The 26,023-nt window shown below is 48.3% G+C and overlaps 1 protein-coding gene across 1 annotated transcript in view; it reads right to left on the bottom strand.

Annotated features, from left to right (window-relative positions):
• The window catches only part of PAPPA (pappalysin 1), a gene marked incomplete at its 5' end in the record, with an annotated part of 138,399 nt that overhangs the window by 81,064 nt on the left and 31,312 nt on the right, over positions 1-26,023 (bottom strand). The window contains one exon of the mRNA XM_082695197.1: positions 15,532-15,725. Within this exon, the coding sequence (XP_082551323.1) occupies positions 15,532-15,725 (194 nt within the window). The remainder of the gene's footprint in view (positions 1-15,531; positions 15,726-26,023) is intronic.

The following is a 26,023-nucleotide window of genomic DNA, read 5'->3' as shown; positions in this document are numbered from 1 at the left end:
CACCAGCGCTCCCTGATCCGTGCCTGTGAGCATCTGTGCTTGATCTCAACTTATTTAGTGCCTTCATTAGGTATCAGAAAAGCCAAAGAGATTATTTTTTGGGTCTGGGAACACTCAAAAATTCTGTCCTATAAATTAACAGCATTTGCTCCTTTGCTTGACGCCATATAGCTTAAGAAAGATGTCATGAGAGAACCCTGTCGGAGGTTCTCACATTCTAACAAGTGTTTCACGTGCCTGGTCTTAGTCGATGCATATACAGACACTGGAAACCCAGATGTGGAGATTCGCCTGGCTGTGGAGTCCTGGAGTACCCCCGCCCCACCCCGGGATTCTCCTCACTCCTATGTCTGTCTTCATCTTCTCCCTGTGCCTCTCATTCCTAACTGACGCCCTGAACACACAGCACTTTAAGGACAACTGAGGTTTGAAAGACAGACAGACAGATACACACGCACCACCAACCTCCACGCCGACCTCTTTTTTACACACTTAATAGCACTGAGAAAAGACAGAGATTGAAACAGACGCAGAAAGAGACACAGAGAGGAAGAAAAGCCGAGCTTTCTCATAGTGACCACTAGAAACAATTATCACTTTTCCCAGGCCTCCAAAACAGCCTTCCCCTTTGATGCCTGCCTTCTAGAGATAGAGAGGAGGGGGAGAAATGGACTGCCTTTCTTTCAATTTTGAGACTTATTATTTGGCATGGACAGACAATCAAGCAAAGACGTATTTCCTGTGTACAAGGGCAGGTGTGCAGAGCGGAGAGATGCCTACTTCCTTGTACCCAGCTGCGGACCTCAGGGCCCCCACCCAGGAGACACTTCTAGATAAGATCACTTGGCATTTGATGCCCTCCAGCCATGGGGCTCTGTCTTGGGGTGATGAGCCTCTCAATGCCCCCGAGGTCTGTCCCTAACACATTAAGTATTCCACACTCTACCAGGGTCTAAGATCTTCAGGCCCACACCTCCCCACATGTCCAAAATCCTGAGGTTTGGGGTCCTAACCCTTGGCCCAATCCAAATGACCACCGAGAAGCAGCCAGGCTTTGGAGCGGAACAGATGAAGGAGCTCACTGAAGACGTCGGTGTCCTGAAGCACATGAACACTTTTGCAGTGAAACTACATGTCTTGGAGGAGAAATGGTTCACGATCAATTGTATGGTTCTAGGGGACACCGACTGGATGCCCTACCCTTCTTTTAAAGGTGAAGTGTACTCAAGAGACCTGAGAAAGCATCTGGGAGAGGTGGCAGGGCCAAGCTGAAACCAGCAACCACATGCGTGCAGACCTAAGGATGCGTGCATCCTTGGGAGGCTGGCATCCCTGCCCTCACTCACTCTACAGATACGGAGCCTGCCAAAGCCACACCTGTCGAGGCCGGTGAGGTCCAGGCTGGACACCCGCCGGCCCCAGTTACTCCACATCTATCTCCGGTGGGACAGGGGAGGACACGGAGGGCTCCAGAGCACAGATGTCGATCAGGAGGCACTGAGGGCGATGGCCCAGCTGCGTTCACCTCTGTTAAACTCAGCCTGTGTCACCGGGCAGGGGAAAATCCCGTTCACCTGCTTCCAGGTGCGGCCAAGGGAGACATGATCAGCACAGCAGCAGCAACGATCATTCTGAATGCTGACACTGGTCACTGGTTCGTACAGATTCAGGGGCCGGTTCGCACCATCCCACCCAGAGGGGTGGGTGGCATCTCCCCACCTTGCGCACAGGGGAGCCAGGCGTTAGGCCGTGCCCCTCGCTGGAGCCCAGACAGCCGTTCTGAGGAGGCACTGGGCAGGGGCTCCAGCCAGTAAATCCTCTAACAAGGGAGAGTGATTAGTGTCGGATGTGGCGGTCGGCTTTTGTGCTGCTGACAGCTCCTCCCTTGAAAGGCCTGGCTGGGCTCATTTCACACGGGCCCTCCGTAGGCCTGCCCCCGGCTCCCTAATTATGCCATTCGCCAGTCACCCAGGCCCGCCTCTGAACTCCTGACCCAGCAGTGAAAGACTTGGGATCTCATTACTAATCTCTTAAGCCACCTAGTCTTCCAAAATACATCCATTTAACTTGGAGGCCAAGGCTTTGGGGGTGGGAGCCCGGGAGAGGGAAAGCCCAGCACCGGGACTTCTCATGACATGGCCCACGTCCCCCTTCCTGACGCCCGCGGCCCAAGCCCCGGGGCGGCTGTCCTGACTGTCCTGTCCGGCTCGGCCCAGGGCAGGCCTCGCTGAGGGTCAGCGGCTGGGCTTTAGGGACCGGGAAGCCTTTGGAAGGGGGAAGGGCATCAGGCCCACCTGTTTGTAATTTCAGGGGTGTGGGTAGGGGATGAGGCCTCTGTTTGTTTTAATTATTATTATTGTTGTTGAGAAGGGAGGGGGGGAAATGAGCAGAAACTGCTAACATCTGGAGGCTGCTGTCCAGCTTACGTGATCTCCCCGCACAGAGGAGGGACACGGGATCCCCAACCAGATGGTCCGTGGGTGACTTCACGGCCCAGTAAGATGCTGACGGGGTTGGGAGAGGGCATGCTGGGACCTTCTGGAAATTCTTAAGGGTGAGAGGCAGGGGTTTAAGGGCTCCCAGAAATCTCTTTCCTTTAGGGAGACTCAGATTTTTTTTCCAGCCAAACCTCGAATTTTTCTATTTCTCTCTCCATTCGTCCGTTGATTCATTCATTCATTCATTCACTTATTTCATTTATATTTATATGTACGTTCCTTATTCACCTTGGTCTACAGGGTGGAAATGGATCCCAGATGTAAAAGACCATAAAGGTAAAGCTCCTTCTCACAAGGAGCCCCCTGTGGGGGAAGCGGGGAGGTAAAAGGCTCTAGAAGCACCAGAGAGCAGCGTGGTTGGATCTGTGTTCGAGGTATGTTCAGGCTGAGAGAGGGGCACAGAGTAAAAGGATGCCAGGGCAATCTGCCTGAGGGCCAGGTCTGAGCCGCCAACTCTTAACATCACCTGGGCTCTGGAGAGCGGAGGCCAGAGAAGAGAAGAGAGAAGGGAGAGAACGGGCCAGAGCTGAGCCACGACAACCCTGGCTTCCCAGATGATGTCAACAGCAGAGGCATGAAGGACAAAGCTTGAGATGCAGATCTCTTGCTGCAAGCACAGTTCTGAGCACATGGCTTTTTAAAAACACGCTGTTATCTTTTTGAGTTGCTAAACTTCCTTCTCTCTCTCTCTCTTTTCAGCATTTGTACTGAAAGCCATTCATGCAATTTCATGAATTCTAGATCAGGATCTATAAAAGCAGGGTAGACTCCGGATCAGATCAAAGGGCACTGTGAACTTCAACCGAAGCATTCCTTCAACCCGAGATCAGAACACAGAGACGCTGCCGGCGAAAAGATGAAAATCTTGAGACACTGCTGACTCTAGACAGGAATCCAGAAACACCACGATTTCTATTTCAGAGCCCAGTGGTAGCGCCAGTTCTGGAGAAGCACACTGAGCACTGAAACCCTTCCAGCGCTAGCCCAGAATACTGAGCTGCTGTGACTCTAGAGCGCGCCCAGGCAATGCTGTCTGCTCTAAATCAGGCATCTGGAAACCACTTGCGGAGAATCAGACATTAAAGCCGAAGAACACAACTCCAGTTAGAGTCCCTCCAAAATGCCCTCTACTGGCTCTAGAGTGGAGAACACAGCCAGCTCTGGAGCTAACCCCCGGGACACGGAAGGCTCCACCATTCAGCTCCGAGTCGCACGGACCCAAGCTGTGCATCTTAGGCATCCCGTACACCTCTTCTTGCTCTGTTTCTGGGAGTCCTGAGACATTCACGGGTTAACCAGAAAAGCGCTGACTACATCCAAGCTAGCTGAACAGTGGTTATAATGGCCGTTTTAACCACACAGGCCAATTCACGAAAGGTCAGAGGAGTGATTTTTCACTTAAAAATATCTGTGGTTGAAAGAACCAGACTTTCTCGAGTTCATAAAACTAGGGGTTTCCAGGTTGTTCCTTTTTGTTTTTCCTCACGTTCCCCATTCCTTTCGCCTCTTCTCCAGCTTTCCCAACGAAGATCTGTGTGTTCCAAGTTGCGTCTACCAAGATGTCCGAGTCACGTGCCCTGCAGGGAACCCTCCCACCTGGTGCCAAGATGGCCACGCCAAGTGCACTGTCCTTGGGGTCTCATGCCATGCTCAGGATTCCCTCATCCCTTCCTAGAACCCTGGAGAGCCAGGGCTGGAAACTGGGGAGGGATTGGCTCCCATGTCTTTGCTTTGGAAGAGCAGGAAGTGCTCTTACCCAGGCAGCCTCGAACTTGATTTCTCCTAGAAAGAGGCCCCAAAGGATGTGGGGCATTGACTTATGCAAGGAACAAGAGGACAAGGATTGCTTTAGCCTTTTAACAGTGGCCTGCTGAGCCTGAAGTGCAAAGAAGGGCTTTCATTCTCAAGGACAAGGGCAGCATTGCTCTCCAGCCTGTCCCTCCAGATTTCAGAGACAGGGCTAGTGACTGTGACATGTAATCTGGGGCCTTTGCCCACCAAATGCCCCATGGGCATGGCTGACTTACATGTCCAGCACATCACGAGCAGATTCTGCTGAGGGACACAGACCTTACAGAGTGATGCTTCCCCCCCACCCCCGGGGGTGTCCTTGGCCGAGGCAACACACATCTGCAGGAAAGCAGGGTGTCGAAGCAGCAGCACGATCTGGGACCCACAATGTGAACTCTTTGATCATCCCTCCACCTGCCACGTCGCCCAATCTTCCACTGAGCAGCGGAAGTCACACACATTTTAAAGTCAAAGGGATGTGGGCTGGGACCTCAGCTGCTGGCCCACGCTGACAGGATGACCTTGAATCCTTTGGGAAGGTCACACTTCTCCACTGGAAAATGAGATGCCGGTACCTCCTCTGGAGAGAGGTCAGGCTGGGGCCCAGGATGTGCTTTCAGGACCCCTTTTCCCCGACTCACACGATGGCATGCACCTTGTCTGCCATGGAGGGGACAAAGGAGGGGACTTAAGAAGGCCCTGCTTACTCTGGTCATCCACCGCATGTATCAGGGCGACTCTGCCCTGCTCCACAAGGGAATCACTTACAGACCCTGATTTGTACATTCAAGCCAATCAGACATCGCTCAGCAGACATTGTTTCCAATGGCCTCATTCAATGAAGTCAGAAGCACCCTCTGAGTTCTCCCCAGGCAGGAAACCCTATGGTCAGCACAGAAAATCCCTAAATGTTAAAAGATAGAGCCCAAATCCTTAGCCACTCACAGGGCATTTGGTATGAAAAGGTGTGGACGTGGGAAACGCAAAGTTGAAGGCAGCTTGCGCTGTAGGTCACTGGATGGTTCCAAAAGGGCTATGTGTTATCAGGAGGGTTAAGACTGCACATGGGTGGGTGGTCAGAGGGGGCCATATGGCCAGGTGCCATTTGAGCTGGACCTTGAAGGACAGTTCAGCCTCCAAGTGGTGGACAGTTGCATGATGGTTCCTTTGGGCAGGAGAAACGGAAACCCCCAGACCGGCCCGGGGGCTGCCAGTCACTCGTTCTACCTGGGGTGCACCCGTCCAGCAGTGAGTGGTGCAGAGGGGCTGACAAGGACCATGTACGGCCCTGCCTGCTCAGGCCTTTGGATGTTAAGGAAGCAGGAAGACACACAGAAAGCTTGGCAGGTGAGAGACCATAAGGATCCATGTTTATGGTGAATGATGTACTCCAAGGACCAAATTTCTCCATTGAAGATACATGCACACTTAGAAGAATTTAAGACACTTTCACAAAAAAGATTAATGTGTCTTATGTCATTCTGGAAAAGAGAAATATTATCTTTAAACAATTGATTGGAAAGGTGGTGTGCACCCTGAAGGAACTGGATTGGCCCCTGTCCCACCACGTGTGAACCTCTGCTTCGGCTTCTGTGGAATGGGAATGTGATTCCTACTACCCAGGTTGGCTAAAAGGAGGTAAATGCAATGACCGAACTGAACGGATTTAGGTGGCAGTTACTGTAGGTCAAGCATTGCTCCAACTGTATTACCTGTGCTGTTTTCTGGAATTACAATTACCGCTTACTGTCCCCAATGCACAGATGAGAAGGCTGAGTAACCCCCCTAAGACCTTCCTGTAAGTGTCAGCTCTGGGAAGGGACAGACTCTAGATCAGCTCTGTCCAACAGGTAGCCTACTACCCCCATAGGGCTACTTCAGTGGAAATTAAATGAAACGAACAGGTGCTCAGTTTTGCAAGCCACGTTTCAGCAGGTGGCTAGAGGTTAGGCTGTTGGACAGTGCATTTACAGAACACTTCTACTCACTGGAAGTTCCTCTGGACAGCTGCTCTAAAGCCTGGACTCCTAACAGTTCTGCCTTCTCTGGGACGTCAAGGCCCTGCCCCGAGCTCCCGGACACCTGCCAGTTTCTCTGCTTCCTCGCACTGCACGGGACTGGTATTCTTTCCCCAGACTCCTTGCTCCCAGGCAGCACCACAGACCTGGAGGGACATCACTCAGGCAGCACTGACATTCCTGAAAGCTGTATCCTGCCGCAGACCAGCTCTCTCGCCACACTGCTGTATCCCAGGCCCAGGCCGGAGAGAAATGCAGATACAAGCCAAGCGTGCCCGTTCACCAACAGCATAGATGGGTCCAGTGTGGGCAAGGGCCCCGGGGAGGGCAGGACCCCAGGAAATGTCTGCGGGACTGGCCTGGCACAAAAGCATGCCTCTGGGCAGGGGCACCTCTCCCAAGCCCAAAGGAGCCCGTCCCTCCCTTGAAAGGACTGTGTGTAAGTGCACTTAGGACCTCTTGGGACTTGGATTTGGTGGAAACATCAGGGGAGTTTGAAGAGAACCAGGGCTGGGGAGGAAGAGAGGGTGGAAGGGCCTTTTTTGGGTCTAGGTCTATAGATAACCCGCCCAGGCGACTTTACAAAGTAAGGCCGGTGGGTTGGGGTGGGAGCAGGGGGCTTGCAACACAAACACAAACAAAAACAAATCCCAGTGCGGAGCCAAACCTCAGCTCTCCTCGGAACCCCATCCTTTGGGCCTGGCTTGAGAAAGTTTACTTTCAGACATAGGCAAATGAGCATGTGGTTTTGGGGACAGAATTCAATACCGCCAAAGCAGCGGGCTCAGCAAGCCGGACTGGCTCTCGCTTCCTAAGTGCACTGCAACCCCAGAGAGTGAACGCTGTTTACATTTTTTACATGTTTCTTGGGTACAGAACATGAAACTAAATTACACAGCAAAGGCCATGCTGGCTACACGCCGGTGCCCCCACTTAAAACAGAAACAATTAAAAAAAAAAAAAGGGAAGAGAAGAAAGAAAAGAAAATGAACAGCAGGAACGGAGAAGGTCCTCAGGGGTCCTGAGTGAATGCCAGGGACGGAAGGAAGGAGTCTGGGCCTGATTCTGAGTGGGGAAAGAAGATGTGGAGACCCAATGAGGCGCGAGCAGGGCAAGCTTGGAGGGAAGACAAAAAGAATCTTCCTAGAGGGGCAGTGGGCTAGATTGGCAGGGCCAGAGCGGCTCTCCCCGGAGAACCGGTGCAAGCAGCCCTAAACCACAGAGCTGTGCTTGTTCTTGGGCTCCGAGTCAGGAGGCCACTAGCAGGCAAGAAATGAGGACTCATTCCCCAAACCAGGCCCCCTATGTTCCACGTGGCACCGTCCCGGCTGGTGAGGACGTGGCTAGTGTGTGCCTGCAAGGGCTGGGCACAGATCCCCACTCTGTGCACGGCTCTCCGTGGCCAGCTGCCTTTGTCCGTGGGCCACAGCACCCTGCTGACCTCTGTTCTGCCCGATTTCAGGGTCCCTGTCCTTTCTTCCACGTAGGCTGCTCAAGGGCGGGGCTGAAGTTCACGGGTTTGTCTCCACCTCCACCCACGGCTGAACACGATGCTTCGGACGTTGTAGGTGGGCAACACACCCCTCCCGATTTTCAGTCTGAAGAGCAGAATCGTTTCATAGCACACAGGGGCTTGAGAGGTTTAGGGGAAGTTGCTTAAGCAAAGTCAAGTCTTTGTTAAGTGGAGTAAGACCAAGAGACTCAAAGTCTCTCTCTCCTTGTGCCCCAAAGAGTGTGCTTAAAAAAGATAATAATAATAAAGACCAAACTCGGTTGTTCCTAATTGGATGCATCAACCACTGAAACTTCATTGACAGAAAGAAGCATTTCATTAGGAAATCTTTCAGCTGATCTTGGAAGGAAACACCACAGTTCGGGATCCACGGTCACTCTTGACAGGCACCTGTCGTGTCTGTATTATTACTCCTCGTTCATGGGGAGGAAGCTGGGGAGAAGCCAAGAGAACCGGCTTGCCCAAAGTGAGGGGACAGGTAGGCGGTGGGCCCCGGAGCTGGAAACCCCATGAAACTGACCCGAAATTTCACCTTGTTTTCCTTTAAGACTCTCCTCATCCAAAGTTTTTCAGGGTCAGTCATGATGCCTGGCATTTCTTAAGTTCGAATAAATACCAACAGAGAGAAGGAGTGAGGAGGGAGGGGAAGAGAGTCTGGTGGTGGACCCGTCTGCCGGGATCATGAGTAATTCTGCCGCCTTCAAGTCCCTGCCAGGCCGAGGCTGCCACTCGGGGCGGTCACAGCGACCAGCCCAGGGGCTCCGTTCTGATGCAGGCACTGTTTCTTATTCTCCTGGAGGGGATTCTGGTGCCCCACATCAATGGGCCAGGCTGTAACGAGCCACGGGACTTTCTGTTCCGTCTCCTTAGATGACTTTACATGTGCTCTTGAAAAATTATTCATAAACCACCGGGAGAAAGCACATCCCATGGGTTTTTGGGGAAACTGCTTGGAATCTTCTCTGAAATGTCAGGGTGTTCCTTCCGCCGGTCCTCCTCCTGCCACCACGGGCAGAGGCCATCGCATTTCACCAGCGAGAAGACAGGCACGCTTTGGTGAAGGTACGTGCTAGGAAAGGAGAACTCTTGGAAGTGACCTCTCCGCTGGGGGTGAGTGCCAGAATTTCCCTCTGTGCTTTGCAAATCAGATCATCTGAGGAGCTCTGGAAACTGCTGGTCCTGGTTGGGGGCGGGGAGGGGGTGCGGGGAGGGCTGTTTCAGTGGAGGGCCCATAGGGTGGTATATGGAAAGGTAGAGGGAAGGGGGAGGAGGGCCATGGGTGAGCTGCTTCAGCTCCCCAAGCCTCAGTTTCTTCATTGCGAAAGGGAGGGGAAACTTCTCAGTTTGACCATGTGCTTTAAAGCCCCAGGACAGGGTCTCGCACACGGGAGGTGTCCGGCAGAGGTCTCTCCTCTTCCTCAAACGGACATCTGATTCTGTTAGCTCCATGCTTCTCACCTCTGAAAACCTCCCCCCCTGCACTTAAGATAACATCTAAATTCCAAGCATCGGAAGGATGTCCCTGCACACCATTATAAGCACATTTCTCAGCGTTCCTTCTATTTCTTATTGGTTTGCTGGGTGTCTGTCTGTCTGTCTCCACCTCCTTCCAGTGTCAATCTCCTGACCCCCCCCCCCACCCTCCCTATACTAGATCGTAAGTGCTCGTGCAGATCCGTTACTCTTGTGTTCAGAGAACCCAATGGTTATCTGCTCTCTGCTCTGAACGTGAGGATAGCGAATGCACAGAGAAATGCCCCCTGCTTCCTGGCTTGGACTTGGTGGCCACCGAGGAGAGCTCTTACTCTGTGATTCTCTTATTGAGCTGCTGGGTTTCCTGCATAGAGCGCAGGGCTTGCAACACGCCTGGGAACAACCCTGGAAACTGAGCAAAATTACCTCTTCCATCCACAGCTGTCCTCTTTGTGCCTTTCTTCTTGCTTGCACCTACAACCTAGAAATAACTAGGCATAGACCTGAGAAATCTTTTTTACACTTTGGGGTCAGCAACTTAGGACATGTCCTAGAGCCACCCCCCATAGTTTCGTAAACACATTTTAAATGACCTTCTGGAGAGAGCAATGCTTCACCTAAGAGGATGAGTGTCTACATGTGGAGTCTACACCACATGGCAGAAACAGTGGGTGGTCTGCACAGCAGGCTAGAAATGGTGGCTAGCAATACGGGTATTGGTGCAGCAAATTCCATATTCTGGGTGTTCCTTGAATGCACACTATGTATGAAAAGATGCAGAAGACATCGGTTCTCCCGGCTGCTTCTCCAGGGTCGCTCGCGGCAGCAGGCAGGAGTGGCTCCGTCCTGCACCTGAGCTCGTACGACAAACACAGGGGTCAGCACCCCGGTTCTGGCCCCTTCGGGAGTGAATCCCGAAGCTGCTCATCCGACCCTCTGAGGTTCGCTGTCGGAACCAGGAAAGTGAGACCAGTGATTCATTCCTATGTCTGTAGCAGTTTCAGTAGGATTCAAGGAATTGGATGCAGAAGCTGGATGAACTTGATAAATGTTATTTTTATAATTTGTGCAAGGTCTTCAGAAAGTGGGCGAAGGACTTTTCCTTCCCCACTTGCTGGCTCTCATCCCTGCTGGCTGAGTAAGCTGATAGCACTGTGGTTTCTTCCTCAGGGAAACTCCCTCTGATTCCCACTCCTGGGTCTTTGGCTGCTGTCTGTAGTCGGACACACCCCTCCAATGAAATGGTGAGCCCTCTGAGGGCAGCAAAAGGACCAGCGCCTCTCTGGAGTTTCTTAACATGCCTGGAATGGTCCTGAGGTTGCAGGAGACACGTGCTAACACAGCAATGTCTAACTCAAGGGAATGTTGACTGAGCTTCTGCAGAAGGGTGGGTCCCTGTGGCCTCTGGGGGAGGGGGAAGGGAAGAAGCCTTACATGAGTGGGACAGAGAATTAACATTTGAACTACCCAGAAAGTGGAGGCGGGGGGTGGAGGTGCTAGGTGTCTTCTCTACATCTATTCTCTCAATGTCCACCAGGTCGACGCTGTCATTCCCACTTTCCAAAAGAGGAAACTAAAGTTCTCAAAGAGTCATCTGCTCAAGGTTCCCAATCAGAGGAGAGGTGAAGAGGGCAAAGCCACAGTCCCATGTTTTCCATGAACTCCCTCCCTCTTATTTACTCGTGCTCCACAGTGTAAGAGTCAAATAGATTCCTGCTCAGGCCAATGAATAAGAGAATACATACATAATTCAAGACAAATTATGATTTGTTATTTTAATGGAGGCCTAAAGCATTATGAACGTGCCTGGAAGTTGGTCACAGCAACTCAAGGTAAAGTGGCAAAGGACCGATGTGGCCAATGACCCGCTGATTAACAGAAAGTCAGAGAATCGATCTCAAAAGAAGGAGAGATGTCTAGACTCTCACCGGCCTTCTAAGGCCAGGATCTCCCATTCGACCACCAGCTCAGCCTTCACCTTACTGTGGTGAAGCTTAGTAGATCACACGGCACTCCGACCCCCTGTGAATGCTTCTCGTTCTTAGAAAGGTTTTCTTTATTTTGGCCTTGAAACTACTGCCCTGGAAATGCTTGGTCTAAGCTTTACCCTCAAAGGATTAACCAAATAAATTGGTTGGATGGCTGACGGTCTGTAATCCCTGGAGAGCCCTGTGCATTCCAGATAGTCAGGATTTCCATTTCCTCCTTGGGCCACTGCAGGAGGGGGGGGTTGCCTGTCCAGATAGGAGGAAACGGGCTGGGGTAGAAATGCTGGGGGCAGGGGCAGGAGGAAGCAATATCTACATCTCGTTTTGGCAGCCTATGGTGCAAAGCACTAGAGAAATGCAAAACATGGACACAAAATTAGGACAAGATGAAATTTTTGCAAGCACTTAACCCAAACCGTTTCTGAGGTTCCCTGAAGAGAGATAACTTGATTCCTCCGGTTCATTTCCATTTTTGTTCTGTCTCAGGGACTTCTTGAATTCCAGCTGGGCCGGGAAGGTGCATGGCCAAAATATCCAAAGAATGTCTCTTATGAGAGGGTGTTCAGCCCAGTTTGCACACTGGAAGTTCTGATGGCTCTGATAACGTCTGGATACACGACTCAGGGCTTGGGGTGGAGTAGCGTAGCCCTAACCAAATTTGGGGATCTTGGAGGAGAATGGACATGCGAGAGACTGGAAATTATTAGAAGCTAAGAGCTTTTACAGAATTGAAACGCAAGTTTTTAGCAGTTCTGCAGACTCATGAAGCATGATGAGTGTGGCTCTGAGGCCATCCCAGTGAGAATCTGCCAGCTTGTTCTGATGGGGCCACTCCTCTTGATAGAATTCTCATACCTCACAAGCCCAGGGGCTGGTTCTTCCACTCTCTGGTTTCTCCCGAAGGCTGTGGCACAGAGGTAAGCACCTATCCTACAAACACCTGCCTTTACCATGTTTATAGCATCAGGGGGAGTGACAGAGAGTAGGACAAAAAAGGCTTGTAAAGAGGAACAAAGAACAATTGTGGTCCCTTCATCCCTCCCCCCAAGTTAAAGGAGTGTCCTAGTGAATGCTCCCCAGGGGACCTCAGAACAGTCTGCCTGGAAGGGAGTGGGAACAGCCTGAACTCAGAGATAAGGGCAGTGCTCAGGGGTCTGCTAGAGGAGAATCCAAGTGCCTCAGGGCATTTGCAGTGACACCAATAATAGGATCTACCCAGCTGCATTTCTCCCTGCTTGTTTCCCAGTGCAGTTTCCCAGGTGTCCACTGACTTCTGATTTACAGAGATGACTGCATATCCCCAATCTCACTGGCATCTTCTACAAGATCCTAATCTTAGAGTCTTCCTTTCTGGGCTGTGTGGCTCTGGGGAAGGCGCTCTGTCTCTCAGTGTCTCCAAGAGAGGGGCTTGGCTGTGGAGCATGGAAGGATCCAATGTAATGGCCAGTACACCCCCATGAACTTGCACCGCCTTCCACTCTCCCTGGGACCCAGGGCCCTACATCGGAATTTCATGTGTGTGTGCAAGCACATTCATGTGTGTGTAAGAGAGACAGAAAAAGAAAGGAGGAAGAGGAAAAGGAGATGGTTAATTGCATTGGGGGAAGGCAAGAGGCACGTGGTGCCTCTAAGAACCTTGCAGCTCCTTCTTTCAAGCCATCAACCTCTTCACTGGACGCCCTGACTGGGTGAAAATTAACCAGCAGCCCCCTCTAATCAGTGCCCAGGGTAATAATGAAGGCCACGGTCATATGTCCTCCTCTTCCATGCGGTCAGAAGGGAGCCGCCTTTACATTCCAGGGAGAACCTAACCCAGAATCACACAGGCTGTTTGTCTGTGCACCCGTGCACGGGCATGACTATGCATGGCGGGGTTGTGGGGGAGACAGTGCGTGAGTGACTTCTAGGCATTTGCTTTCAGTCGGGGGAATTCAGGAGACTTTTGTTCTGCCGCCCTCCAGGCTGCCTGCCGGGCCCTGCACCCAGCCAGCAACACACCCCCTCCCCTGACCCTGTATTCTCCAGCGAGCTGATCTCATTATGGCAAATTTAGTTACAGCTGAAGTCTCCTTGTAACAAAGATTATGTCCAAGCCCAGAGTAATGGAACCTAGTCGATTTCATTAAAATAAAATTGGTTACAATGAATAATTCAATAGGATGATTTTGTTTCCTCATCTCCTCTTTGTAGATCGAAGAGCTAGTATTTATAATGATTTTTTGAAATTGGATTTTTGTTTAGGAAGAGATAATCACCCATAATTCCTGACAGCCCCTCCTTACAGGACTGGAATAATTGCCCGGTGAAGTCTGCTTTCGAATGCTAAGGCTGGACAGTTTCTTCTCTCCTTTCTCTTACTTCAGCGGCCATAATAACACTTTGGGTGGTTTTGAAACACAGCTGCTACCTCAGCTCTTGCTCATGTGAGGTTCCCAGTGTGTTAATTCCCTTGTTTGAATGACGTTTTTTAAACATTTCTAGAACCGGCTGCTAGTGCTGAATTGGGAATTCCTGGCGCTATTGCCGGCAGGCCCTGCTGTTCCTGAGCAGGACCTTCTGTGCCACAGAGAGGTGATGCTCTAGCATCTTCCCTTGGTGGTGCTCATTTGCGTGTGTGTGTGTGTGTGTGTGTACATGTGCACGCGCACACACACATGTGCATGCATGCATGCATCAACAGTCAATCAATAGTCAATTAAACACATGTTTCTGGAACATCTAGTCTTGTCAGGCCCGCTCTTGAAGATGAGACAAAAATGAATGTAACCCAAAGCTGTTCTCCAAGAACAAGCAGCCTAGGGGGAGCAAGACGTGCACACAGGTAATTCAGGTTCAAGGTGACAGGTGCAACCAAAGAAGAATTCAGCAAGTACAGAGGTGGCACGGGGAGGATGAACCCTAGACACCCTCTTCTTCATTCGTTCCTTGATCCATTCATTCACCGGGCTGGCACTAAGCCAAACTCCCTTCCACCTGACTTAGGGCAGTCAGAAACGAATGCAAACAAGTAAATAATCTAATGTGTGTAAACACAAGCAAACAGACAAATGAGAAAATGGCCAAAGAAACACTGTGACTTATAAACGAGGTGCACCTATCCTGTACCTTGTCCAGGGGTTTTTCACTGGGCACCAGAGGAAGGTCGCATCTCTCTTTCATCTAAAGAACCACCACCACCCCTCCTTGCCCATCCAGCCCGAGTCAGGGAAACAACACAAGAGAGGAATGGCTGGGAATCATGACTCATCTGCGAGGCCAAGAGCAGGTTCGCCTCTGAGATGGCCACTGGGCCAGGCAGTTGGAAGCACTGGGTCGTGTCTCTGGGAAATGGGAGTCTCGGAAGAAGGCAGGTGCTTGCTCACCAGGATAATTGGAAAGGGGGCTCTGGGGACACCACGGCCATCCCTAGAATCACACAAGCGCTGGTGGCCCCAATCTCTTGTTCCCTCAACTAAACCTGGCAGACCCCTGGGGCAAAAATCCTGAAACATAAATAGTGCATTAGGGCACTGAGGAGTGAGTCACAGCTTTTTAGAGTGGGTAGGTCCCTGGAGATCATCAAGCTCAACTACCCTCTAACTTAAAAATGGGGGAAAATGAGGGGGCGCCTGGGTGGCTCAGTGAGTTAAAGCCTCTGCTTTTGGCTCGGGTCATGATCCCAGGGTCCTGGGATCGAGCCCCGCATCAGGCTCCCTGCTCAGGGGGGAGCCTGCTTTCTTTCCTCTCTTTCTGCCTGCCTCTCTGCCTATTTGTGATCTCTGTCTGTCAAATAAATTAAAAAAAAAATTAAAAATGGGGCCCAGAGAAGTGGGGAGATTAACCCAAGGCCACACAGCATATTCATGATAGAGTTAATTAACAGGTGAGTGCTCAAAGAGCACACAACTCAGCAGCCTCCTCCAAGGGAGGAAAAAAAAAAAAAAAAGGCAGGACCCTCCCCCAAAAGAATTTGGTCTTACACCATTGAATTCCAGTGTATCCAAAATGGAATTCCTTCACCAAATATGAATTATAACAGGTAGAGAAACAGGAGGACAGGCTTTACCATACTGTGCTCACGGTCCCTGCATTTAACCATCCATGTTTCATCCCTGACAAATGGTACTCGTGAGGTCCGGGGATTACATTTGGTTCGAGATACAGTCAGGGGGCCACATCCAATGACATTACATTTGAGGATGGCAGCCCAGCAGGACAGAGCAGAGACACAGAACATCTGTAGGAAATGTCCCACCTGGCTGGGAGCTTACCTGGGAGGCTGCCGGCTGACCGATGATGACCCAGCCTGGACACTGCTGGTCCTGATGCGAAACTGAAGCATTGGATGCCCACTGATCCAGGAACCCCTGGGGCGTGTAGACCCCACAGTCCTTGATGCTAGTTTTTTGTTCAAACTCCTCACACACACCATCACCGTCATGGAAATAGCAGCGGCTGGGTTCATCTGCAGGAGGTGGACAGAGAAGAAAGAGAACAGATAGATATTTATTCTTTGGTCTCAGCTGAAATCCACAGTAGTGGGATGAAACCAGCACAATTATCAGCACTGTAAAGCCTGTCCTCAGTGGTCACGAGGGATTATTATTCACCCTTAAAAAAGGGGATCCCGCCATTTGTGACGAGATGATGAACCTGTAGGACATGATTCTAAGTGAAGTAAGCCAGACACAAAAAGTCCACTAGTGGATGATTCCACTTGAATGAGGACTAGAAAGTAGTGAAACTCACAGGAGGAGAGACTACAGAGGTGGTTGCCAGGGGCTGGGAGGAAAGGGAAGTTATTGAGAATTACTGTTCAGTGGGTATGAGGTTGCCGTTATACAAGATGATGTAAAACACCACTAAACTGCTGGCGAACCTGTGCTTAGGGTTATATCAAGTATATGCATATATATTGAGTATATGCATATATACCAATATACGGTTATATTGAGTATATACATACTTGCAAATTTAGAGCCTCTATCTTGTACTACATATATTCGAGCACACACATTCACAAACACAAACCCCGAGTGACAAAGGCATTACTGTTCTAATTTTTTCAGTCCTCCAGATTAAGACTATTGCCCAAAATTGGGGCTCCCACATTGCTCTGTGGGTTAAACATCTGCCTTTGGCTCAGGTCATGATCTCAGGGTGCTGGGATGGCCTCACTTGGGTTCCCTGTTCAGTAGGGAGTCTGTTTTTCCCCCTCCCTTTGCCTTTCCCCCCAATTCATGGGCACTCACTCTCTCTCTCTCAAATAAATAAATAAAATATCTTAAAAAAAATAATAATAACTTGCCCATGGTATATTCATGCCAGATCGTAGTTTCAAATTCAGGCTTTCACCTTCCAAGTCCTGGGTACATTATCTGACACAACAGAACTTCACAGTGGCAAACTGAGGTTTACTGAACTCCAAAGAGAGTTCCGTGTAACCTAACTGGCTTCATTCCCAGCTCTGTAAACTCAACTGCTCTGGTACTTAAGACAAATCTAAGGGCGGCTGGGTGGCTCAGTTGTTAAGCATCTGCCTTCAGCTCAGGTCATGATCCCAGGGTCCTGGGATAGAGCCCTGCATCAGGCTCTCTGCTCAGCGGGAAGCCTGCTTCTCCCTCTCCCACTCCCGCTACTTGTGTTCCCTCTCTTGCTGTCTCTCTCTCTGTCAAATAAATAAATAAAATCTTTAAAAACAAATGACAAATCTCTTTTCCCCTCTGGGCTCAATGAGATAAGAGGGTCAGCGTGCCCAGTGTCTGGGAGCCCTTCCTGTCTGCTGGTCCAGGCTCCTCAGGGCTTGGTAGTTAAAGTTAAAGGCCAAGTGAGTTCTCAAGATCCCATGTAATTCAAATCACAGCAGGGACAACTTAGAGCTGCAGCTGGCCACTGTGACTCTTGGTGGCCAGGACACAGATCATGGAAGCCTGCAGCTGACAGGTGCCTTCCAAGGAGGCAGGAGCCATGCTCATGGCTCGCTGTTTCAGCACTGATCAATACCAGGAGAAATTAGAATGCAGCTGTCTGAAAGAGAGCCCTCTGCTCATCCGTCTAATAACTCAAATGTCAGGTCGTCTGTGCTCTTTTCCCAATACTTTTGGGAAAAATTAAATACCCCTTTCTGTGTGGGCTCCTCTATTTTGTGAAGATCCCTAGTCCAACACTTAACTGTGCCAACCTAGCTACATTCTACAGCTGTTCTGAAAGATGGATCTTCTTGAAATCTGGTCCCTACGCGGTGTCTTCGGGTGAACCTAAAGTCATCATCTCAACTAGTGATGGAGACGCTATGAGAAACTACGTCCAGGTAAAAGGTACATTTCCAGGGAAAATCTGAACATACCAGGCATATCAGAACATAGAGTCATCCTAAGGATACTGCTTGGTCTAGGACATCCTTCCCCTATATACTCAAAAACCATAGAGTGGAGCCCCGTTTCTGATCAGGAACTGACTTCTGTCCCTCTTATTGGCTATCTAACCTTGCACAATTAGCTTCACCTTTCAGCCTCTGGCTTTCCATCTGTAATACAGAAAGGATGGTCCTAAACGCTGTAGTAATGTTGTATGGTGACGGATGGTGACTACACTTACGGTGAGCACTGACTCACGTACAGAATTGTTGACTCAGTATGTTGTACACCTGAAACTAAAATAACATTGTATGTTAATTATACTTCAACAAAACAAAAAGAAAGGAATGATTGCCCCAGCCAGGAAAAACCTCTCAGGATACCCACAAAACTCTCATAGGACGTGGACAGAAACATGCTTTGTACATTCTAGAATAACAGTCAAGAGAAAAAAAATATTCTTATTTTAAGGGGTCAATTTCTTTCTAGCTGGCTGGATGAACTCACCTTGTGAAATCAGTATTCACCTAAAACGCTCTGTGTGGCAACCCGCTCCCCCCCAACCCTAGAAAGAGCTAGGGTCAAGTAGAATTAAAACTTGGAATTCTAGGATGCTGACTATCTGAAAAAGGAGTCTGTGAATTCAGGGGCAGCAGAATGTTGAGCCCCTTCCAAGCTCCAAAATCCCTTGTTTATTTCAGCAAACAGTTTATATAGTGAAACACTATCAAAAGAGCCAGAATAAATCAATTCATTATAATTCAATTATTTAAGGATACATCTGAGCCAGCTGAGGACTCCAGTGGCCAGTAGCATGCCCGGCAGCTCAAGGATGAAGAGAAGACAGACTCAGCACTTCTCAGTAGCTCCAACCTCTTGGTGAACGGGGCCAACTTAATATATGATAAAATGTAGACCGGATCCCAGAGTGACCAGCCATTCACCCAGATGTTACTCTTTTGAAATTCAATCAAGGGAATTGCAAAAAGCACAGGTTCAGATCCTAGCTCTGTCATATATAAGCTGTACAGGACTTAAATAACCTAACCTCTCTGAACTTTATTTTCTCATCCAAGAAAAGAAAGGGAGGTAATAATATATCTACCCAGTGTTGTTGCAACGATTTCACAAGATGATGTGTACAATGCCAGCAACTTCACCCATTTTAGCTAAGGGGATACTAAGAGCCAGAGGCAGTAAGGAGCCTGCTTCCAGATCAGAGGGAGAGGGGGGCAGAGCTAGAAGTAGGAGCCTGGCCTTTTTAGACCTCAGAGGGAAATGCCCCCTTTGCCCTGTGTTCAAGCTACAGAATAATGAAACCACGTCCTTTGCAGGATAAGGTCGTGGGGTTGCTTCCCTGCTGGAACTACATTCTCCCCCTCCAACACCAAGACAGGAAACGTAAGATTATAATAAGATCATGGAAGATCTATTCTCTGAGATGACTTAATTCACATTCTCAGCAAACAGACCTCAAGAGTGGCAGGAATTAGCGCTAAGTTAGGAATTAGGGCTGAGTTCTCATGAAGGCCAACTTCTCCCTGATTATGTTTAAGACCTCCATATTTCTGTCTTCTGGGACTTAGATGAACCAGGGAATGAAGGAGAGGTAGGGGTAGACACAGTAGGTAAATAAGTGGGAAGGTATTCCAGTAGATGATAGATAGATAGGCAAGCAGAGACAGAGTTAAGAGAGAGATAGGAGGTGGTGGAGAGAGAGAGAGAGAGAGAGAGAGAGACAGAATAAATATGCCTGGTTTCTCCCTCAAGATTCTGCTGACAAAGCTACCATGAGCCACTTTTTGAAATAACAGCCTTGGACTCTGCTATTCGTTTTCTCTTGCTACTGGAGTCCCGGGGGCCCTTCAGCTACATCTGCCAGTCTTCATCTGGGGAATTTTCTCTTCCTCTCTACTCCCATGCCCCAAGCACTGTAGAGAACAGAGGGAGGAACGGAATAAAAATGCGTGGCCAGGAAAAACAAAGACAGCAACAACAACACAATAAAACAAAACTGTCCCTCCCGTTTTCATTACATCCATTTACTTGGTGCTCCTTGAATACTTTATGCTGGTAGCTGAGCAGGTTATAGTGAAAAGAGTTTAAAGTCAATACCAAGGTCAAATGATCACCCTGCCACCAGCCTTCCCTGTAGTAGCTAGGTGGCACTAATCATCATACAGTCCCCTGGAGCGCTCAGCAAATAACTGTTGAATGAATGAATGACTAAAATCTAGCACTCCCAATGCACATGTTCCTGTCCAGGCATGGTTCACACTCTACACCCTTGGAGAAGTTTCTTTAGATAGGGTCTTAGGGTGTAGGGAAAGGGGCTGAGATGCCGGTGGCAACTGGCTTACAATGGGCTTGCGCTGGGCAGTATGATTTCCCCACCTCACCCCTTCTTCCCCTGACATAAGAGAACTTGTCTCAGACTCAGTCCCTCTTGGGCAGTCACACATTTAGAAACTGCTCTATCCAGCTAGAGGACCTGACGTGGGGCGCAGGCATTGCCAAATCTGTCATCCCCAGCTGAACTTTTCTGTGCTACTTTCTTTTCCTTCTGGAAGAAGCGCACTCAGCTCCAGGAGCCTGAGGCAGATGGGCTCTCTCTAAGTGGACAGACACAGATGATGCTGCTTCTTATTGACTTAATTTTCAATTTCCATCTGTCTGGAGCATCAGGATGAAGCTATGCCCCTGCATTCCTGAGGCTTGTCTGAAGGACACTATTTGAGATGGTCAGAGATTAGTACCCCTACTTGAGAGCTTGGAAGCCAAGTCTTAGGAAAATGAGATGAGTTTACCTTGGCATGTAAGCACAGCCTGGGGTTTAGGCTTTTGTCAAGAGTTCTTGTCCTTAAAGTCAGAAACCCTGGATTCAATCTGTCCATGATTACCAGGTAATCTTGAATCGATTTACTTATAGTGGAACGACTTCAACCCAACTGGGGGACACTAATGAACTTCAGTTTGATTAGAAAATTGTGAATTTGCAACACCACTAGAATCCTTGAGGTGAATGAATAAAAGAAAAAGCTTGAGAGTTCATTGCTGAAAAAGGAAGCAGGTACTTAAATTGCTCTTGTCAGCTTAGTACAAGATCTTAAGAGGATTTCCACAAGCCCTCATCTCAAGAATCTTGAAGACCAGATAATCATAAGCTATTGACTACCACAAAAAGGAACTCAAGCCAATGTGTTCTTCAAACAAGGCCTGAGATAGTGGATATTCCTCAGGATGGTGGGATAATTTAGTAGAACTGAAGGGTAACTATTCTAACCCCAAATACATATCTGCCCATGCTGTGCTTCACATGTAATGCTGTGACAGATTCCCCTGCTTAGGGAGATCATCTTCCCGAGCTTGGCATGCAATCCTCCACAACAAACCCCTCCCATTTTCCAAAGCAGCCATTCCCCATCATTCCGTCATGTCCTCACATGGGAAGAATCCTCTGCCTAGGATCTATTTCTCATTTTTCATTTTGCTAACTCCTGCTGGGTCTTCATTATACAGCTAAGAGCATCTCCGCCGGCAGGCTGTCTCCAACCTCCCTTCTCTCTCACTGGCTCCTATCCTAGCTCAATCAGATGATTTTCCTCTGTGCCCCTTCTCACAATTCCCAGACTCACCTCATCTAGCTTTGGCCAACCTGTCTGTGAACAAGACCCTCTTTCAGCCATCCCAGAAGACAAGAGGTATCTCTGGGTACAAAATTGCTGACCCTTATGCCTGTAGTTCCAACTCACAGCACAGGATCTAGAACGAAGGAGGTGCCTGACAAATGGGTGAGGAATAGAGGAGTGGATGAATGACAAATGAAAGCGATGGATGCTTTATATTTACTATCGATTATTACCAGTTTAGGCATGTTCTCAACTAACCAGGTGTTGGCATACTTTTCTGTGATGTGATTGCTGGCGATGTCATGAGAGTACTACATACCAGATTTCATCAAATCAGAGGTATCTTCTTCCAGGGGAATGGCATATCTTGTCAAAAAGATTGACTAGGGGTGCCTGGGTGGCTCAGTGGGTAAAGCCTCTGCCTTCAGCTCAGGTAATGATCCCAGGGTACTGGGATTGAGCCCTGCATCAGGCTCTCTGCTCAGCAGGGAGCCTGCTTCCTCCTCTCTCTCTGCCTGCTTCTCTGCCTACTTGTGATCTCTGTCTTTCAAATAAAGAAATAAAATCTTTAAAAAAAAAAAAAAGATTAACTAGCTTCACTCTTAAAGTTTGAAATTAAATCTTCAAACTTGGGGACTAACTGCAGTTTTTCTAAAACAAACCCCAAAGGGTGGTCTCACAAATGTATCCATAATATCCAGTGGGACTACGAATGGAGTAATCCTCTTACAGTCATTTCAGCAGACAACAAGCAAGACGTACTAAGGCTTTCTGAAGATTCAGGAGGGAGGGTCATTATTATCCCCAGCTAAGATAGCTTTTCACTGCCTGATGAGAAATGGAGAAGAGAGTCAATCCTCCTTATCAGTATTTATCTACTCAGTATTTGCTCTGTGTCCGTGCTGGTACTGGGGATACACTGACAAATTAGACTGGGCTCCTCCCTTCTGGGTGGAATCAATACTGCTTGGGAAAACAGGTAAAGGCTTCCTGAGAAGACGGTTTGGGGCAGCGTCTTGGAGGAAGAAAAGAATTGGGGGATGTGAAGGGCGGAGTATGAGCAACAGATGAGCCTGGATCATTGTGTGTATATGAGGAAGCTGTCAAGGTTAGAGTTACATTAGAAGGATGAGTCCTGGGAATGATGAACTGAAAAGCTGACCTGAGGCAATGCCACATTGAGGCATTTGAATTTTACTGTTTAGAACTGGAGAGACTTGAAGGTTTCTCTGACAGGAATACCTGTGATTTTCACACTCTTAGAGGCAGTGAGGTAAAAGACCTGATTTGGTTTACTAGATGTGCCATTTACTACTTATATGACTTTGGGGGAAATTATTTAGAATTTCTAGATCTTGCTTTCTCCGTTTGAATAACGGTTGAAGGAAGGAATGTTTACTGTGATGCTCAGATCACCTAATAATACATATGATTATATAACAATCAAAAATATTTGCTTAGTTTCTTCTGTGTGCTGGGTACTGTGATAAACTGTAGGTCCAGAGCAGTAAATAAATCAACCATGACCTTCACCTCATGGAACTTATAGTCTAGTGTAAATGCAGGTGAAGCACTCAGGACATAATAGATGATCAGTAAATGGTCTATGACAATGATGACGATCTTGGACTTGAAAGCAATGTCATTTCCTGTATCGGAAAGCTGAGGTTCATAGAATTGAAGTGATTTGCTGAAGCCTTTAGAGAATGTCTCTAGTACAGACAAGACTAGATCATTGGTTCTTGAACTCGTAATGCACAATGGCTTTTCAACTACACTATGTCTATTTACCAGACCGTGTTTTCAGTATATAATTCTGGTAACTAAATAATTTGTTACCCTTAACCAAGTTGCAGTATTCCTTTTGGGAATCTCCATTTTCACAACATCCCTGGTGTGGTCCAAATATTAGTAGTCCGAGAAGCTTTGGGGGTTACCAAGTCTCCAGCCCATCAAGGAAAAAAAATAAACAAGCAAACAAAAAACAAAACAAAGCTCTCCACAGATGAGAGCTTTAAGAAATAGGAAATGCAATATAAGACTCAGGGAGTAAGCAAAGAATTTGAATGCATGCTCTCGTGATATGGGCTACCTTCCAAAGGATGGTAGGATTTAACTGTCTTTCTAAACTTCTTGTCTGTGCAGATGGGTCAGCTTTTGAGAAATTAGTACATATCTCTATTTCCAGCTGAGGGAACAGTGATTGGGATTAGGATATTCGGTTAGTCCAAATGATTACTATTTTCTGTATTTTTTTTAAACACCAGAAAAAATTGTATTTTTAAATTCAGCTGTTTGTTTAGGGATGGGTCCAACCACAACAAGCTTCATGCCACATAACAGTTCATCCAAACAACAACAACAAACGACCAAAAAATGCACAATCTTTGTATCCAAATAATAGTTTCTTGGAACATAGGAAACTGGAGTGCTTAACCCCCAAAGGTTTACAAAGGCGAAGCTTGGCAGGGAGATGGAGGTGGCATATTGGCATATGTTGCCTCTGGAATAGAAATATCTGGACTTTATATCGCCTATGTTTCAAAGGCTTCATGGCAAACCCAGACTGCTGACCTCATTTAATTCTATTCAACCCGGGGTTTGTTCTTAACCTCCTCAACCGGATCAGTCCATCCAGACTACAGAAGGCAGGGTGGTGAAGGCTTCTAAAGAACCATGAATCCGCTAACAAGTTTCAGATGCTGGTTAGGTCTACTGAATCGGAGGAGCTTAAGTTGGTTTCTGGTTCCTCCAAGGGTTGGCCATATACCAAAGTGGGCCAGAAATGCCTTCCCGTGTTTCACTGTGACAACCAGGCATCATCGGGTGAACAGAAAGAACTAGGAAAACAAGAATGGATGTGCATATAGTCTCACATTAACACTCCCATCCCACACCCAGGCACCCTCTGGAGAGCACCCTCTGGGGTACAGCCTGGTCCTCTGTCCACTTGGCCCTTACAATACTCTCTTAACTGGTTTGGGTCTCCCCCATTTCCCAAGAGTTAGGACCTAAAGTGAATAAACGATGAGGAGTTTAACTATGAGGGTGTCTGGAATACTTAGTTGACTTCTGCAAAATGTGAACCTCCCACCTAGCACTCAAATCCTTCCGTACGCTAGCTCCACTGTCTTGTCTATCCTCATTCCCAACCGTATCTCTGTCCTCAAATGCAGAGTTTCTTCCCAGAATTCACAGCTCAGAGCTTCTGTCCTTATTTCTTTAGCCGAGAAGGCTACTCTCTGCCTGAATCTCCCATCTGGATTTGACTCAGACATTTTTAACTCTATGAAGCCTCACCTGTCACTCTTCCGTACTGCTACCTGTCCAGTACAACCTGACCCGCTTTCCTTCCTGCATCACTCTTCTCTCGTTCCAAACCAGCAAAACAGGATATGGCCTATATGAAGATGTTAGTTAAAGAGATATGAAAATTGAAAAAAAAAAAAATAACCTCCTTTCATTCCACATCTCCTTACCACCATGTCTCCTCCTTCACACTTCTCTTTCCACGATTCATGGAGCTTATTCAGAGTTACCTTTACTTACACTGCCAACCTTCTCACCTACAAGTCACTCTTGAGTTCTCTCCAATCTGACTTCTGTACTCGCCACTCTACCAAACCAAAATCAGTCTTGTCCAGATCACCACTGACCTCAAGGTGGCTAAAACCATAACATCAAAATCCTCGTCTTGCTAGACTGCCTTGAAGCATATAAAGAAGCAGCCCCTTCCTTCCTTCCTGAAGCATTCTCTCATGGATTCCATGGCACATGCTATCCCATTTCTTTCTGGCTCCCAGCTTATCCCACATACACTTACTTGCTGCTTTCTGCTTCCCTAGACCTCTGCTCAATGTTGCCAGGCTTAAGGGACAGGCCTTAGGTCCCCTTTCCTATCTACCTACATTCGGTCCTTCAGTCCTCATTTATAATAAAAATGTTAAAATATCTATGTGTCAAGGTGTCTCTTTAGAAATGACGTCTTCTCTGAGTCCTAACAGCCTACAGTGACATCCCTACTTCAATATCTACTTAAAAGCATCCCGAAATCATCATCTCTAAAGCAGAAGTAATGTTTTCTCCCACATTCCTTTCTTGCCCATCTCAGTAAATGACAACATTGCCCAACAATGGCCAGACCAAAACTGTCTGAGTCACGTCTCCCATTTTTCCAGCCCGCCCTCCAACCCCACATAAAGCCCATGAGCACGTTCTGTGTACCCGTTCATCTCAGGGTATTCCAAAAGATCCACTTCTGTTCCATCGCTGCCACCATAACCCAGGCTACAGTCACTCTTCCACCGCTCATCGAATAAGGCTTTTTGCTTCTTCAGTCTGTTTCCTGATCCACTCCCCTTCCTCCAGAGCACAGCCAGAGTGCTCTTATTCAAAATGTAAACTTTCAGGCCATCCTCCTGCCTAAAACTCCTCAGTGGTTTCCCATAACATGTGAGATGAGATTCAGTCTCTATCTCAGCCAACAAGTCCTCACCCTAGCTATCATCTCTTACTACTGCCCCCTTGCTCACTACCAACCAACCAAACATCCATCCATCCACCCATCCCCCTGTTTAACATGCCTCTATTTTTTTTTTTAAGATTTTATTTATTTATCAGAGGGAGAGGGGGGTAGAGAGCGACAGAATGGCAGGCAGAGGCAGAGGGAGAAGCAGGCTCCCTGCTGAGCAAGGAGCCCGATGTGGGACTCGATCCCAGGACGCTAGGATCATGACCTGAGCCGAAGGCAGCTGCTTAACCAATTGAGCCACCCAGGA

The sequence above is a fragment of the Mustela nivalis genome, assembly GCF_964662115.1.
Source record: "Mustela nivalis genome assembly, chromosome: 13".
In the NCBI taxonomy this organism is placed as follows: domain Eukaryota; kingdom Metazoa; phylum Chordata; class Mammalia; order Carnivora; family Mustelidae; genus Mustela; species Mustela nivalis.
Note: the sequence above shows the minus strand (reverse complement) of the source record. Positions and strands in the feature narration are given on the sequence as shown.